This window comes from Suhomyces tanzawaensis, assembly GCF_001661415.1.
Source record: "Suhomyces tanzawaensis NRRL Y-17324 unplaced genomic scaffold CANTAscaffold_5, whole genome shotgun sequence".
NCBI lineage: Eukaryota > Fungi > Ascomycota > Pichiomycetes > Serinales > Debaryomycetaceae > Suhomyces > Suhomyces tanzawaensis.
Genome location: NW_017963640.1, coordinates 723,091 through 739,993, shown reverse-complemented (window position 1 = coordinate 739,993; position 16,903 = coordinate 723,091). Strand labels below are relative to the sequence as shown.

General features: G+C 49.3%; 8 protein-coding genes across 8 annotated transcripts; 4 read left to right on the top strand and 4 right to left on the bottom strand.

The window, feature by feature from the left end:
• Window positions 1-177: 177 nt before the first annotated feature.
• Window positions 178-1,398, bottom strand: CANTADRAFT_22556 (uncharacterized protein; the record flags this gene model as incomplete). The annotated part of the gene is made up of 1 exon (XM_020206835.1): window positions 178-1,398. One exon carries the CDS (start codon window positions 1,396-1,398, stop codon window positions 178-180), a length of 1,221 nt encoding a protein of 406 aa, XP_020063701.1.
• Window positions 1,399-2,483: 1,085 nt separating this feature from the next.
• Window positions 2,484-3,431, top strand: CANTADRAFT_6935 (uncharacterized protein; the record flags this gene model as incomplete). Its single annotated transcript, XM_020211011.1, has 1 exon — window positions 2,484-3,431. One exon carries the CDS (start codon window positions 2,484-2,486, stop codon window positions 3,429-3,431), a length of 948 nt encoding a protein of 315 aa, XP_020063700.1.
• A 1,123-nt stretch (window positions 3,432-4,554) lies between these two features.
• RPP2B (ribosomal protein P2) lies at window positions 4,555-4,884 on the bottom strand (the record flags this gene model as incomplete). The annotated part of the gene is made up of 1 exon (XM_020210147.1): window positions 4,555-4,884. The coding sequence occupies one exon, from the start codon at window positions 4,882-4,884 to the stop codon at window positions 4,555-4,557; it is 330 nt and encodes a 109-aa protein (XP_020063699.1).
• Window positions 4,885-5,160: 276 nt separating this feature from the next.
• RPS15 (40S ribosomal protein uS19) lies at window positions 5,161-6,426 on the top strand. Its single transcript, XM_020207931.1, has 2 exons — window positions 5,161-5,230; window positions 5,529-6,426. Exons 1-2 carry the CDS (start codon window positions 5,218-5,220, stop codon window positions 5,942-5,944), a joined length of 429 nt encoding a protein of 142 aa, XP_020063698.1. The 5' UTR covers window positions 5,161-5,217; the 3' UTR covers window positions 5,945-6,426.
• Window positions 6,166-7,595, top strand: ARG11 (Arg11p). Its single transcript, XM_020207822.1, has one exon. It carries the CDS (start codon window positions 6,408-6,410, stop codon window positions 7,308-7,310), a length of 903 nt encoding a protein of 300 aa, XP_020063697.1. The 5' UTR covers window positions 6,166-6,407; the 3' UTR covers window positions 7,311-7,595.
• A 596-nt stretch (window positions 7,596-8,191) lies between these two features.
• On the bottom strand, window positions 8,192-11,071 carry ZCF31 (Zcf31p; the record flags this gene model as incomplete). The annotated part of the gene is made up of 1 exon (XM_020206833.1): window positions 8,192-11,071. One exon carries the CDS (start codon window positions 11,069-11,071, stop codon window positions 8,192-8,194), a length of 2,880 nt encoding a protein of 959 aa, XP_020063696.1.
• Window positions 11,072-13,714: 2,643 nt separating this feature from the next.
• Window positions 13,715-14,740, bottom strand: CANTADRAFT_22550 (uncharacterized protein; the record flags this gene model as incomplete). The annotated part of the gene is made up of 1 exon (XM_020206832.1): window positions 13,715-14,740. One exon carries the CDS (start codon window positions 14,738-14,740, stop codon window positions 13,715-13,717), a length of 1,026 nt encoding a protein of 341 aa, XP_020063695.1.
• Window positions 14,741-15,936: 1,196 nt separating this feature from the next.
• CANTADRAFT_26619 (uncharacterized protein) lies at window positions 15,937-16,886 on the top strand. The gene has a single exon (XM_020207821.1). It carries the CDS (start codon window positions 16,147-16,149, stop codon window positions 16,474-16,476), a length of 330 nt encoding a protein of 109 aa, XP_020063694.1. The 5' UTR covers window positions 15,937-16,146; the 3' UTR covers window positions 16,477-16,886.
• The last annotated feature ends 17 nt before the right edge of the window (window positions 16,887-16,903 follow it).

Below are 16,903 nucleotides of genomic sequence, written 5' to 3'. Positions count from 1 at the left end.
ACAGCTTATATGGCTCCGTTACACTGTTTGTCCTTGATAGACAATGATTAGCTAGTTTCCAGCCGTAAGTTGCGGGTATTCACCGTGAAAAAAGTAGTTGTTAACTCTGATCGCATTTATTACTGTGCTTCCCGCCAAAGGCACGGGCATTACGGCGATAATTGTTAGCTTTGGCTCTCATTGGTTGTGCTCAGCAGATTTGCCTGTGTGCGCTAGCAATGCCCGGTAAAAGCTGTCCAACTTCAAATCGACCCGATCTGCGTGCTGGGCAAGCAACTCCTTGAGCCCCAGAAACTTGTAGTCAACATCCTGCTTGAATTGTTGGAATTCGCGATTGATTTTTTCGAGATTGTCGTTGAGCCTGTTTTGGGACTCTAGAATCCGGTCCAAGATATCAGCTCTGCTTCTGGTGTGGAGCGAGGGAGAGGTGCGCTTTCTTTTGCGAGAGAGTTCGTCAACTTCGTAGTCCAGAGTGTCGTCTCGTTCGTAGCTTACATCCGACGGATGTTTGACGGGATAGCTCTGGAGTGTTTGGGGCTGTTGCATTGGTGGTTGGTTCACAGGGTAGTATAAGCGGCCAGAGGGAGGTGCCGGAACCAGACTGTTTGGGGTGTATCCCAGCTGGGGATTGGAGTCGGCATTTGCAGTATTTGCTGTAGTAGGGTGGTTCATTTGGGCCGGAAAACTGGAGTGGGATGGGTCATCAATTGAATGGACCTCCATGGGGTGCTCCAGGTGGGAGAACATGTAGGAGGAGGTAGGTTTCAGGAATGTGGACGATGTGGGGGTGGAGAGTGGTCTCGGAGAATTGGACGGTGGCTTTTCCAGCACCCTGGACGAAGTCTTGTTCAGTTTGAAGCCCATGGGCGAGGTGATATGCGGTTGGGACTTGGATTCTGGCATGGCCATGGGCGACAAGTGGCTGTGGTCTGGGATGGTGGTGGACGAGTGGTCGGAGGTGGTATCCAGGTACGCCGAGGGCTGCACATGCGGCTGGGGCGGGGCCAGGCGAGTTCCTGACAGCTTCTTGGCGTTCAAGTACTCGTTCAAGCCCAACAAGAGGTTTTCGTTCTCGTTCAAGCCGATCTCCATCATGAGGCTCTGGTCGTTCAACAACTTCTTCTCCAAGTTCTTGCGGAGCACCTTGAACCTGTTATTGATGGTGCGGGTCTGGACGATGTTGGAGTCGAACCGCAGGTTGAACTCGCTGAGGACAGTCTCCCACGTCTTGATGGTGTTGCCACGAGTGAAGAGCTCGTGCTTGTGCTGGAAGATGAGCTCCAACAACCCGTTGTCGGAGTCATAGGTGAACTGGAAGGTGTTGCGCTTGGAAGTGCTGCCTTTGGCGCCGTCCTGACGGTCGTCTTTGGCTTTGGAGGTCTCTGGCAGGCGTGTCATAAGTGATGATTCAAACGCTGCAAAGTCGTGGCCATTGTGAAGCGGGTTAATAGTGGTAGATCGCCGCTATACCAGTGTATAGCTAGTGATGCGGGAAGGGGCGGAAGGAGCCAGGCGATGATTTGCTGAGCCTATGGCTGGACAGATGAGTTGGCTGCTAGTCTTACGCGGCTTGCTCCTTTACGGTGGATGATTTTGTGCGGCTGATAAGATTGATGATGGATCGGAAGGGAGATGGAGGAGAGGCAGGTGGGATCTGAGGTGGAAAGAAAGATGTGTGTGGTGGTGTATGTGGTCACAAGTCGATTGAGAATGTAGAGTATTGGCTGGAAGTAAATGGAATAGGAGAATAGCAGAATAGCAGAACAGGGAGCAGTTGTCGGAGGAGTCTCACTAAATCGAACCAGAGTCTCGCTAGAAATCGCACTAGAATGACCAGAATACTCTCAGTAGAAAGATTACTAGATAAACCTGCCAGTTTGGTCTACGATATTCCCATTAGAATAGCTCACAATAGTTCAGAATAGTTTCACTTGAACCAAATACTCTAACCTGATTAGTCTCACTAGAAAGCTCACTAAGATGGTCTCACTAGGTCGCAATTGTTCTCACTAAATTTGTCTCACTAGAAGTCTCACTGGAAGTCTCACTGGAAGTCTCACTAGAAGTCTCACTAGAAGTCTCACTAGAAGTCTCACTAGAAGTCTCACTGGAAGTCCCACCAGGCTAGTGACACATTCACACCAATCGTCATTCAATCAGCTACTTCCATTCACGTACAGCAGTATAAACACTCACGATCCGATCACTCTAGAAGTCACAGATTAGCGCCCACCATCCAAATAGCTAAATATAAACATTCAGATTCCATCACCCCACAAACCACCCCAATACTCAAAAGATCTAACCCGTACCCATCACGCCAGAAGCCACATCCAAACACTCCACGAGAACTCCCCCCTCCAGAACCATCCTAATACCGTTTTAGAAGCATTACAACAGCTAGTACAATTGGTCAGAAAACGTCAACAGCTTTTAGTCCAATTAAACATCATCATCTTACAGTACCACAGCCTTCACACCTGATGAGCACCACTCCGTCCACAGATCACTCGTACCTCTACACCAAGCGGTTCATCGAGGCTCAGGTCAAGGTGTTGAACAGACCATTGAAATTGGACTCAGCATTGAAGAACATCGTGGCCAACCAGCACGAGCACAGTCCCGATGGCGAGACCCTCACAGAGGCACAGTTGGCTCGTGCCATCGAAAAGATCAACATCCGCTTGAAACGCCACAACAACAACAGCTTCACTGGCCAGATCATCCACCGTATAGTCCAGCAAGTGCTCAAGTTGGAGCAGGCCAAGTTGAGCCAGGTCAACGACCAGCTCATCCGAGCTCGAACTGTGCTCCAGCCAGTGTTGCTCCCAGAGTTCGACCTGGTCACCAATTTGGCCCAGCAAGACTCCATACAGCAATTCGGAGATATGATAAACGAATTGCCTGAGGCCAAGTACTTGATGGTCAGCCCGGATGTCGAAGAAGACGAGGGCTCGGCTGGCTCCGAGAGCTCTGAAGATGACAATATATTGGTACAAGATCTCCAGGAGAGAGTCGAGCCACAGCCATCCAGAAGGAAAATACGTCTGGAACAAAAACGCCAGATAGCACAACAGGTCAAGCAGAAAATAGACGAGGAAGGGATCCCGGGATTGCTAGACAGATATGAAGAATTGAGACTACGTCTCATAGAACTTCACTCCCAGCTCGTGTACAAGTTCGAGAAGCGAGACTACCTCGCAGGACTCAAACAAGAGTTAATTGGGCTTGTGGACCATGCCAGTGATCCCGAAGACGAGCTGGGAGTCGAAGGACTCCAGAAAAACCTCATTTCCACAAAGACCAGTCCCGACGGTTTGGGCAGCGAGATCAACCGTTTTAGGATCTTGGTGGAGAAATTGGCCTACAAGTTGAATGGGAACAGCACGGAAGTGCGGTCGGTGATACATCAGCTAAACCAAGAAAACTAGAGTAGAAAGAGGTCTATTCCGATTCACAAATGAGATTTTGATGTCAATGGTCAATATGGGCGAGCTCAATTGGGACGTAGTATTTCAGTTCCTCCCAAATGGTGTTGTATTATAGTTGTAAGTATAGTTTTAGAATATTAATTCGTGGGAATTACTTGTAACGTGAGCTTTCTGAGTTCCAAGCAGATGACGCAGTTCTCAGTATACTTTTGTTGAATTTGATGAATGTCAACAGCGTTAATGTATCTGTGATTATTCGTATCGTTGCTTAGTTCTACGTCAAGGATGTGTAAAGGTTGTATGTACTTTATGTGTTAATATTAAATAAATTTTGGAGATTTAAATCCATTGGATATTAGAATATATGAAAACGATTAATATGGCATGGGGTTCGCTTCGCTCCTCGCCAATGATGCTGTGCAATATTTGCAAGTATACATCCTTTTGGGTGAGTTTCAGAATTAATTCGCCAGTTATGTATATCTAATTTTAGGATTTGTAGCGTGTACGTTGTTGATCACGTCCTCGCCAATGATGATGTGCAATAATTGTAAGTCTCTGTTTAGATGAGTAGTATCTACTCTGGGATTAATTTGTAGCGAGTTCACACCAATGACTGTGACTGACCACGTCGGGCCATACTGGTACGTATTTTTATGAGATATGCCACCGAAATTACTAGTTATCTCTAGCTAGTTGTTGGGTAAGCTCACAATAGATACATCCAGTTCTACGGGATTTTCACTAGAGATAATGCCAGTTTGAAGGAAATCACTAGTTATAAGTAGCCATCTTAGAGTATTTTTCACTAGAATTTGCCAGTTTAAGGACTTCACGAGACACTGCCAACTGAACTTAACTAATCCTGGCTAGTTGTATGGTATTTTTCACAAGTGTTGACAAATTCGACGGAACTCAGCTTAACTGGTTATCCTGGCCAGTTCTACCGTTCTTCCACTAGAAATATTGCCAGTTCTACTGTATTTTCACGGGATACTGCCAAATGAATCTCCAGTTATCGCTGGCCAACTCTCATGTCCATTACGCAGTTTGTGGTAGTTCTACACTCACGAAGTACAGGAAGATTGATTGAATTAATATACACAAGAGTTATGCAAATTATCTAATCGAACAAACCGAAACCCATGTCGTCATCGGATTCTTCCTTGGCTTCTTCAGCCTTTTCTTCGGCAGCGTCTTCAGCAGCAGCACCAGAAGAAGCAGCACCAGAGGAGGCAGCAGCAGCACCACCGGTTGGGACGGAAGCCAACTTGGCGTTACCGGCTTGGATCAAGTCAGCAACGGACTTACCTTCCAATTCAGCCAACAAAGTGGAGATTCTGGAGGCTTCGGCTTCGACACCGACGGATTCCAACAAGCTGGTGATGTCGGCAGCGGATGGGGCGTCGTTACCACCTTGGACTAACAATAAGTAAGCAGCTAAGTATTTCATTTTAGAATAATCACTTTTAAGCGGTAGGGCAGACTATCCTTTGATACTGAAGAAGAGTTATACCTGGAAACAGGGTTGAAAATTTGTGAGGCAGGTATCACCGTCCTGCAGGAAGGCCCGGTGGCTGCGCGGATGGAGATGGCGGCGGCACGTGCAAAAAGCAGTCACACCACCCCTCCACCCACCGTCGCCGCGCAACCCTAGCTGCTCCCTGCACACAACCCGTGCCAGCGCGCGGATCCTGGGCACGACAGCGCCTGTATGGCGATACTGAAAAGTTGGCATTACAAAAATTTTCTTTTCTAGCTTGTATCATTAATCACAGTAATCAACATGTCTGAAACTAGTAAGTGTGCCCATGAAAGGACAGACGGGAGACTAGAATGAATGGCGGACGAACGTAGCATCAATCCGCAGAAGTGAAGTGAAGAGAAGTGAAGTGACACAACTGAAGAAGTGGAGTGAAGTGAAGTGAAGTGAAGTGAACATAACATAAATGAAGTGAATTGAACCAGACCCATTCGACCCAGCAAGCCATCACAGCCTCAGCGGCACATCCTAGTACCATTCCCCCCTCCGTATCCATCCTCCTCGTTCATTCCAGCCCCAGTCCATTGACCTTTTGTTCCGTACTAACCCTTTAGCTGACAGAAAAAAGAGAATCTTTAAGACCTTCTCCTACAAGGGTGTTGACCTCAAAGACTTGGTTGAAATGTCCACCGAAGACTTCACCAAGTTGTGCAGTGCCAGAGTCAGAAGAAGATTCTCCAGAGGTTTGGACTCCAGACCAATGGGTTTGATCAAGAAGTTGAGAGCCGCTAGATTGGCCACTCCAGAAAACGAAAAGCCAGCTGTCGTCAAGACCCACTTGAGAAACATGATTGTCGTTCCAGAAATGATCGGTTCCGTTGTCGGTGTCTACAACGGTAAGGTCTTCAACACCGTTGAAATCAGACCAGAGATGGTTGGCCACTACCTCGGTGAATTCTCTATCTCCTACACCCCAGTCAGACACGGTAGAGCCGGTAACGCTTCTTCCAGATTCATTCCATTGAAATAAGCTGCTAGCCCTTTGGTTCACTTTTGTAATTTAATGGTAACACTTATAAATAAATAAACTCCTATCAGATACCATGTAGGTGGTGAGCGAGCTCCTGCTGGCGTAGAGCTGGTGCTTGCATCCCCGGTCTGACAGAATTGGCCCTTAGTATGATATAATTTAGTGCTTATAGACCCTTCCCGTAATGTGCAGGAACAGATCGGAGAGATTTTTCACCACCAATTGCAAATAGAACGATACCCCAGTGATAGAGGGCATAAACGTCGGCTTTGCTGTTCCCGTACTTATAGATCATCAGCCAGAATTTTTGCGGACTTAGCCACCTTTTTGGGGATATCACAGAAAGTGAAAGTGTTGACTCATACAGAAATATTCCATTTATCATTTTTGGCCAAAGACTTTAATCTTTAACTTCAAAAAACTCACACCTTCAAGAAGCCATTAACAGAACCAATACCACCAAATGACAGACTCAGGCCCTCTCAAAGAGATCGCTTTTGGTGCCGTCTCGGGAATGGTGGGCAAGGTGGTCGAGTTCCCCTTCGATACCATCAAAGTCCGTCTCCAGTCGTCATCAGTGCCATTGTCCTCGTTCCAGATGATCCGAACCACCTACGTCAACGAAGGGATTATCAACGGCTTCTACAAGGGTTTTCGGGCTCCGTTACTCGGCGCCTGTGCCGAAACGTCCATTTTGTTCACTTCCTATAACTGGTCAACGTCATATTTCACAGCTAGCTTGAAACCGAGGTCTGGCATCAAGTACACCGAGGAAACGCTACCTTTCTGGACCAAGTGTGCGTCTGGAGGGTTCGCTGGATTCATGGCTTCGTTTATCCTTACACCCATAGAGTTGATCAAGTGCCAACTCCAGGTGTCTAATTTGGCTGGCAATGTCGATAACTCCAGGAGCTACTTGTACTACATCAGACAGGTGATACGCAATAACGGGGTTGCAGGGTTATGGAGCGGGTTATCCAGTACCTTAGTCAGAGAAATCACAGGAACTGCCATCTGGTTTGGCACTTACGAGTACATCAACGATTATTTCAAGGCCAACCCACATGTGCCGATATCCCCAGATATCCAACTGTTGGTGAGTGGTGCTCTGGCAGGAATCGCCTTCAACTGGATCATTTTTCCGGTAGACACCATCAAGTCAAACATCCAGACGTATGAGATTCTTCACGAACACGACAAGAACCGTCCCAAGAGAATTGGCGTTTGGTACATCATGAAAAAGTTGGCAGCGAAGCCTGGAGGCATCAAGAACTTCTACAATGGGCTAGGAATCACCTTGGCTAGAGCAGTGCCAGCCAATGCCTTGATTTTCTTTACATACGAGCAGTTGAAAAAGAACTTTTAAAATCGAAGAGCCCATATAAGAAAAGATTGGATAGACCAGATAAGTTTCATGTTCGTGTGGGCGCATAAGTTTGGTCTCCGATTGTGAAGTCGTTATGGCTCCATTGGATCAAAGCATTATAACATGTTGGGTAATTATTTGGTTGTATTCGGGCACTTGTGTGGGTTATAAGCAATGATAACCCGCTTAAAGGGTGTTGGATACTATGGGGGGGGTACTGGAAGTGGATCTTAGACAAATCATAGACATATAGAATATCATATATCAAATGTATATACTGAGCAAAGATATCCGGTTACTAAAATGCGCTACTAAATTATTGATTTTGTCTTCCCATTGATAATGTCGATTAGACTACTTCTTCATCGAGAAATTTGTTTCAGCATTTAACATTAAATCTTTCTGTCGTTTACAAAAGTAATTTTGGATCACATATACCTATTCCTTCTGTATGCAGATATATATGTTACACCAACACGATTACGAGATGGGTATTAGTACCAGCTTTGATTTTGCTAGATTTGTTGGCTCAGGTTTAATAGCCTTTATGGAATTTTCAAGCAATTCATTCAATTCAGTACTCTCTCTCTTTGTAAATGTACAACAAAGTTGATATAATAGATGAGAAATCTGCAAATAATCGCATATAAACTCGAGAACTCTCGAAAAAGCTACTATTGTAATAAAAATATGGAAAACTTGTGTCAAGTAATTGCATTTGATTCATTCAGCATCGCCCTATAAATTTGAGGAACGCAATCTTCAGAGAGGGCGATTTATATAATACATGGAATCGACAATTGCATAAGAACATTGAAATGAAGTATTTTGTAGTATACAGTTGATAAAAATTGAAGTAAAACGATGTGTTCTTTTGAATATCAGGGTGATTTCATAATTTGATCGAGATGTTGGTTGACTTTGTCAATATTTGCAATTGTGTTTTCGACTGTCTCATGATCGTAGTCCTGCAACTTCACTTTGATAAAATCTATGATTGCGGATCGCTTGGAAACTAACTTCTCCCCATTGAACTCATTCACCACTCTCACCATAGTTTCTGGTGCACTGATCTGGACTTCCTTCTTGTCAGTTTTAATCTTGAGCACCTTCACCTCAAAAGCGATTTGGATGAACTTGGTAAGAATGATCAAATTATTCAATAATAAGATCAATTCAGTGCATGACTTCACAGCAAAGAATGGATACTTTAGCCATGCGTCACGGATATTGCTTTCCAAAAGAGTGGACCTCATCCAATCCATTTGAGTGCCTTGGGTGAGAGAGGTGGGGCCAATATTGATGATATATTCATCAATTGAAGTATCTGTGTTGTCACCATTGTCCAAGGTCACAAGCTCGACGATGTCTAAAGCGTGCTTCAAGACGTTTACGAGACAAAGCCAGCGTTCTTCGTCGATCTTGTCGATGGCATGGGGCAATTGGTCCAAATCTGGAAGAGCATAAGATGTGATATCGGGGAATAAGATGAGCTTGTTGGAATCCACCGAAGGGCTTGGCTTCAACACCAAGATATCTTTGATGGTGTGTGCATAGTTGATAATGGAGCCTGTGTTGAGGATGAACTCGCTCAAGAGATACGAGTTATTGATGATGATCCGCTTCTTGGGTCTGAACCAAATAATCGATTGTTCCTTGACCTGACGGGACACCGCTGAAACCAGTTCTTGATAAATTTTGTAGTCGAAGGTGTCTTCGGAAAATCTTGAGAGTAGCTCCAAGAACTCTTTCGAAGACACGATGATGGAATTGTAGTCGGAGGACGTGGCATGGACATCCTTCCAGGTGACTCTGTCTGTGGTTTTGCTGACCTCCAAGTAGTCTGCGTTGTCCAAGGGCAAGACGAAATCGTCGAGCTCGAAGTTGCGAGCATCACACTGTGAGATATAGGGATAGCCCTTGTAGTACTTGTAGAAGACATGGTGGTCGATGATGAAGTTCCAGATGAGCTTGACGATCAATTCGCGTTCAAACACCTGTCGGGAAGTGTTGAGCCTCGAGAGCTTCTGGGTACGGGAGGTGCTGTAGGTCTTGATGAAGTTGTTGTGGTGGATGAGTTGGAACATCCTGGAGGTTGTTTCGTTGAACTGGGTGATGTTGGTTCTGTTGGAGGAGGTTTTTGCGATCAAGCTCAAGGTCACGAGGATGCCCATGTCGTTGAGGTCGTCCCAGTGGCGGTAGGCGTTGGTGACCCAGTGGGACTCATCGTTGATGAGGCCGGCGAGATGTTTTGCTGGCTGTTTGCCGAGGGTGGGGCAAATGGTGGCTATGATTGCGTGCAACACCGAGGCTTCTCTGTTCAAGGAGATGCGTTTGAGGAGGGCATCTTTGGAGGGCAAGATCTGGTGGCACGGCTGGAAGTAGACGTAGTAGACGTCGAGGACCGCGTTCAATGTGGGCCAGTCGGGAAGGTGGTAGTGGGCCAAGTCGGAGTCCGAGAAGGGGGAGGTCCACGCCGTGGCAATGGGTTGATTGTGGTGAGGAGTGGACTCGTTCTGGGGACTGGCATTGGGATGCTTCGACTGGGGGCTAGTGCTGACCTTGGAGGAGTTCTCTCCCGTGGGGGGACTATTTCTCACATTGGCGTCTCGCGAGATGCTGGTAATTTCTGTCTCACCAATCTTGGGCAAGTGGATCTCGGGATCGGACTTTAGCTGGGGAAGCGAGGTGCCAGAGTCGGGGCCATAGCCGAGGTAGCGTCTTGGATGGCTACACGGGTGCTGGGGGTGGGGACACTTGGCGTGGTGGTCGGGGTCGCCATAGTGATGGTAGGCGTACGGCGCGGGGGGAGGGAACTGGTAGGAAGGCTCGTCGTGGTGGGAGGTGGTAGCGGCGGTGGTAGCGGTGGGGGTGGCAGAGACTGGGCCAGAGGACGGTGCGAACTGGGCGGCGGGCGCCGCGGGGTTTGGCGCACCAGGACCCCCCGGGGTCTGGGAGGCCCCCCAGGGCCCGTACCGGCCCCAATGGTTGTTTCTGGACCACGGAGCAGGCCCAAAGCCGGGCGAGGTGTGTGGTGGGGGAGGGGCCATGCCCCAGCGGGGGTACGGGGGCACCGGCGGCACCGGCGGCACGGGAGGCACGGGTGGCATGGGAGCGCCAAACACCCCCAAGTGGTGGCGAGGGTAGTCATAGGCGTAGGGAGCGGGCTGGGGGTAGCCAGCGGACGCTGGCGGCGGCTTGGGGCCGGGGTCCAGGCCGTGGCGGCAGGCGTGGTGGGAGGAGCTGGTGGAGCCGGTGGGCAGCGGTGGCGAGCGGGAGTGGCCATGGAGAGGGTGGTGGGACGACTGGTGGGACGACTGGTGGGACGGCTGGTGCGGGGGCTGGTGGGACAGGGACTGCGGAGTGTCGTGGTGGGACTGGTGGGACGACTGGCTCTCGTGGTGTGACTCGTAGTGGGACAGCAGTGACTGCTCCTGGAACTCGTTCTGCGGCGACACCTCTTGCTTCACCCGCTTGTGACTGGTCTCCTCGTGCTTGTCCGGCGACGCCGTCCCGTCCTGGGAGTCCCGCTTCTTGCGACGCCCGCCACGGTTGCTCTGGACAAACACACACTCGATGCCCAAAAACTTGCAGTTGGAACACACTCGGGTGGTCTGAGGAATAATCTTATTGGTGCCGTCAACAGACACGATTTTGCTGATGGGCTCGCCATCACACTTGATCTTCTTCTCGCGGCACGACAAGCAGGCCCGGCGGGACACAGGCCGTCGCGAGGGCGGAGGTGGGGGTGAGGAAGCCATGACAGGCACTGGAGGGCACTGGAAAGCACAAAAGGCTGTGGAAGGAGTGGACGGTGTAGTGGGCCTGGCCAGGGGAGAGGGCCTGGTGTGGCCGGGAGCTGGGGGAAGTTAAGGAAAGTGGTCTGCAGGGCGAGCAGAAAACGAAGCAGACGGGTGCGGTAAATGCGGCAGGATTGGCACGCCGAGCGTCAAGCATGGGCCTGGGGAGCGGTCGCTGCCGGTTGTGGAGGCATCAACGGGTTGGCTATTAATAGGGCGAACGGCTGGAGCGCGCGATCCGAGCCCGCAGAAATGGCACGCGGGTGGCGCCAGCGGGGAGGCTCTGGCTAGGGCGCCATGGGGGACGCTGCCATGGTGGTGGAGGTGGCCGTGGTGGTGGCCAGGGCCAGACGCTTGACCATGCTCTGGTGGCTACTCTTCGGTTATTTTTAGCACCGTGCAACCCACTCGTGCAGGTGGCTGCAGTGCAGCCTGCGGGTTTGGCGTAGAAATTCACGATTGATCGAGATTGCCCAAGTAGGCACTGCAGAACGATCGTTTCACTCGTGGTGGTTTAGGGGGGCCGCCACCACACAGGCGCGACGCCCGCGGCACCGCCATGCAGCCTTGAACAATTTACGATGGTATGCACAACCGTCCAGCTCAGGAGCCCAGACCCTGTCTGGAAGAGAATCGAGATGAGCGCCGCTGCAACAGGTGCCAGTGGCCTCTGAAGCTAATCGGTGTGGCCTGCAACAAGCTGACGTGGCCTACCTGGCCGCTGGCGTCGTCTGCCTCCCACGCTCCCTCGGTATGCACCGTCAACAGTGGCGGTTCCGAAACTGGACGCGCATATTTTCCGCAGCGATAAGGTGACATCGCGAGGGCTACTAGACCCGACTGCATATGTGAGGGCTACTGGCGCTCCCAGGATAGTGCGGTGCCCCCTCCCCTCCGGCGGTGAACTCGCCGAAGCTCGCACTTCCACTAAATCCGCTGCAACCTGGTAACAAAACTGCCCGCTGCACAATGGACTTTGCACGGTCGCCGGCTACGCGCAATAGGCATAAGCGCATAATTCCTGCCTCCTGATAGGGCTAGGCCCCGACGGTTCTCTGCGGCTATACCCATCGCGTTATCGTCCAATTATCCGGTGCCGCCAGCTTGACATCGCGCCAAGCGCTGATGCACATCCCAACACTCCGGGCCTCGCGGCCTTGGTGGTGCCAGTGTCCCCTGACAACTCCGGCAGCTCCAGCCTTCCCCTCCAGGGGCTGTGATCGTGGCGCAATAGTCTGGCTGCCTCTGGCTGGCCTTAGGGCAACGGTTTAGAACTGGGGCTGTTGGGTACTTTTGTCAATAGGCGCCTGCGCCCGAACGCTGCACCTCCGGTGACGTCCCCGCCTGCACCTGGTAGCTCCCTCATATGGTGCATTTCGCAGCACGTGCAGCCGTCGCTTGGAAAATCTTGCCCACCCTAACTCGAGCTTGACACATTTCCAACATTAGACCGTGCTGCTGCAACAACCTCTGGACCCTCGAGCGCTTGGCGGAGGCTGCGCGGGCCGCACTGGGCGGCGTGGTCGCGTACTCTTGCCCGCTCCAGACGCCACCACGCCTGCCTATTGTCTAATCGGGATGAGCAAATACTCCTAGATCAGTGTGGGGAGTAGCCAATAGGGCAACCAAAATAGGGGAGTGTGATCTGAGGTGAAAATTCTGCACACGCAACCCGGGCCTCCAAACCAGCCTGGCATGTAGTAAACCTCTAGTGCAATACTGGGGGACTATCAGACCCCCGCGAGGCCTGCATTCCGTACAGAACAGGTGCGACTGTCAATAGTCAGTTTAGACTTTCGGCTCCCTGGCGCACAGAACCCTTTCGTAGCTACCAAAATCCTCCCGCCTCCAGCCGTGGCCACGTCCTGGTCATGCTCCAGTCAGGAGGACATGCTCGCGTCGTCGCCGGCAACCCGATCTCGGCACTGGAGCATCATTGCATGGTGCTATTTTTACGACTATTTACGGCTTTGTGGCTGGCCACTAGATGAATACCGAAGCGCTACTGGTGTGGAAAATATCTGGCAGATCGACACTGTGGCCTTATTGCTGCACGTTTTGGTGGGTTGAATAGGCAGTGACGGACATGCATGACGGTCATGACCTGATCGCCCGCTAAAACCACTATTCTCAAGATTTTCGATCGACAGTACGATCTAGCCCTGAATACGGTTTGATCGACAGGTTGCACCACAGGGGAGTACTAAGCGGTATTTTCCACCTCGAACAGCTCGCCAAGTTTTTAGCCGCAACATTGTTCACGATTTCCACACGTCTGCGGTGCTGGGGGAAATTCTACGGATTCTGCCCTCCTCGCACACCGTGTACATTTTCGCATCTATCTGCGCGGGGCTGCATCTAAATGACACTGTTCACGTCAAGGTGTCAGACACTTTGGTGTCAAATTCCCATAGCATATCCAACACACAATTTTGCCGTACCACCAAACCAAAGACTTGTGTTGTTGGCCATATTTTGACACACTTCCAAATCAACTAATGTGGGCCAGATTTTTGCAATGCTACCAAACCAGCTAAGCTATGTGGCTGTTATCAGCACCTCCCCTACTAAATACGGAACTGGGAAACATTCATTCAATAAATACTAAGCCACCACTCCTTGCTTTTTCACCCTCAACAACCGCAAGATCTCCACCAACTTGACACTTCCTGTCAACAACTCTTCCTTGAAATAGAACAAAAAGGCTGCCGTGGTGATGGACTGCACCAACTTGACGGTCAATCCCCCGTACAACCCCTCGAAGCCCTCCTCGCGGATGATCTTCTTGATCTCCTGGTACATCGACAACTTAATCTCCTTCTCCTCGCTGGCAATCTTCTTCTTCTTGATGTGCATTCTCGACTTCAACGTGATGTACGGGTAGGTCAATGAGGTGGCGATCAACTTTCCAAAAGCTCCGATGAAGAACGCGTACACGGCTGTGAACGATTTCTTGCCGTTTTTGGCGATCACGAAGTTCTTAACCTGCTCGAAGATGGTGTACTGGATAATGGGGTTGATCACCAACACCAATGCTGGCAAAACCCCAGCGAACAAAGTGGCAGGTCCGTCCTGCTCGATGATCTCCAAAATGGCCCCAAACGTGGAGGTCGAGCCCTTGACCTCGGTGCCGTCCTCAGACTGCTTCTTGCGCGTCATGGTCCGCGTATTGGCCACCCAGAACGGATTGGACCCCACACAGGTGATAGAGCCTGCAATCGCTCCCGTGATAATGGACTGCATGGTCGACAAACCCTTGCCCTTGCGCACAGTCAAGTTGTTGGCCTTGAGGAACACGTTGGAAGTCAACTCGTAAAAATAGTAGTAGATGAAATTGGTGAGTGTGATTCCGTAGAGTGCACTTTCCAAGCCAGAGTACAATCCCAACACTCCCTTCTCAGCAATGATGTCCTTGGCTGCTAAGTACGTCGAGTTCGTGGTGAGAGCATCGAGGATCTTGCACTGAGTGGCTGGGCTGATGGAGGCGTGGTCGTCGCCAGCAGCCTGCTTCTTCTTCTTGGTGGTTTGGGCCAAGGTCGATAAGGTCACGAGCGGATATGTGACGATCATGGACAAGGCGCCGCCTCCGGCGCCTGCTAGAGCGTGGGCAATTTCTTCGACGTCGCCCATGGTGGTTGATAACGCGTTAGAGAGTGGTGGAGGTGTTTATATACTATGGACCGTGGATGGGTGAAATCACATGGCTCGTTTGTGGGGTACATCACGTGCGTCCGGCTGAGCGCGTACGACATTTGCGACATTGGATTTTGGAGCTGGCGCATTCCATGGTTGCAACCGTGGAATGTCGCGCTCCATAACTGGACCAACTCATGAACCGTGTGAACGGCACTTCGTAATGCTATCAGTTTTACCAGGAGCAGGGGATTCGGGTCCCTCTGAACAGATAAATAAATATTGAGAAAAATGGATCAGTATCGGGGAGTAGGCCTACCTTCAGATTAATATATTAGTTATGAAACTATGTAGAATATTGAAAGCGCTATTGAACAGGGTCAATCTCACAATCTTTGAGCAGAAATGAGAGATTCTTGATAAAGCCTGAATCTGAACACTTTGAAAAGTGGTACATCCAGTTCATGTACAATCTGACTAATGAAATACTGTATTATCTATAGAATGTAGCAGGTAAAAATTAGGTCCTGAGTAATGCTATACTAGTGAACCTTTAGTTACCCTTCTAACAGTAGCTGATGACTTGTTGGAAGCAGCGCAGGTTCTATTTATTGGACGAGTAATAATAAATAGCCCTTTATCCTCCTAGGTGATATGCTTCTAATGAAAACTACTATTCTCCTAAGAAGTCTATCCTATCTTCTTCTCAGAGGTTATGCTTTTCCAGCTTGAATCCAATTGTTCTGAAAAGCTATCCATATAAACTGGCTAAGAAAGTACCCATATTGATATACTTTTAGTGAGGTAAATAGGTTAGATGCAATTTAGGCGGTGCTTGGTTCGTTTCTAGCATTTTACCTGAGTGCAGCTGAGGTGATTACTGTTGTTAATTCCAAATCTTCATTCGCCGTAAGCTGAATTACTCTTATTCAATTTGAACCGTAACCTCCAGTGGAGCATCGATATTGCGTGAACGTATTGTACAACCACGATAATCCATATGGTTGAGGACTACTCTGGAAAAATTGCACAGTATACAGCTAGACAAATTTTTAACGATTAGTCTTCTCTACGTATATGCTGATACTTACCAAGTAGCTATTTGTGCAGCGGAGCACTGAGCTGATTTATTTAATAAGTTCCTCAACAGAATTTTCTGAAAAAATACATAATTATGCTGAAATCGAACTCTCCCCAAAACCACCCAGAAAATACCTGGCTCCACCCAACGCCCTCAGTTTGATACGCCAGGCATCTCCGTCCTAATATTATCTCCAGTTCCAAGGACACCTGATTACATTCTGGTTGTCCTGCACATAACGCACCATCTGGTCGTGCCCTCCCCATCTCTATTCTCACCTGATCGGGCTTTGTAGGACCACCAACACCATCTCCGCTTCACAATGGCTGTCGAAACAAGAAACTCGTTATTGGTCAAGCTCGGGATCTTCGGCGTGGCTGCCATCGGCCTCTTTTTGGTGGGCAAAAGGCACACCGCCATCTACAAGGATGAGCGTCACAGAAGAGAAACCGATGCCAGAATCGACTCGGAAGACAACGAGTTTGGAGTGCACGGCCACAGACCAGGCTTCCCAAGTCACAATCCTACCTTGAACTACGATGGCAGAGGCTCCAGGTACGAGGGTACTGGCTCAGCATATGCAAGCAGACAGGGTGGTGACAGATTGTCTTTCTTTTCTATCTTCAAGGGAGGATTTGAAGACAGAGACTAGTGGCATTAGACCACGATGACGCAACCATGTATATAGTGAATGAACGGTGCCTGCGGGCTCATGAGACTGGTGTAGGTAAGTTTTGGAGGTTGGATGCGAAGAGAAGCCAGAAATATTAGCCGAGGTTTCCCCAGTGATTTGAAAGAGAGATGGACCGCAAAACGTAGGTCAAGTTGGAACTTCCTCTACTTGTCACTACACATTTGTAATGCTACTTTGTTCATAGCAGGTGAATGTCAGTTCTCATTTGTCTGAAATTATTCTAATTTCTGGTCAATGTATTCACTACTCCTTTGTCTGAAAAATTACTCTGGTAATAGGTGATCGCTGGCAATCCACCCACTACTCGTCTCTATGTTCAGTTATATTATAGTACGTAATAAATAAGCCACTGAGGTGGTATAGTCGTGATAGTACATCGTAATCG

What these genes read in the sequence shown, in the direction of transcription:
- CANTADRAFT_26619 (XM_020207821.1), top strand. Translation starts at nt 16,147, where the DNA reads ATGGCTGTCGAAACAAGAAACTCGTTATTGGTCAAGCTCGGGATCTTC.
- ARG11 (XM_020207822.1), top strand. Translation starts at nt 6,408, where the DNA reads ATGACAGACTCAGGCCCTCTCAAAGAGATCGCTTTTGGTGCCGTCTCG.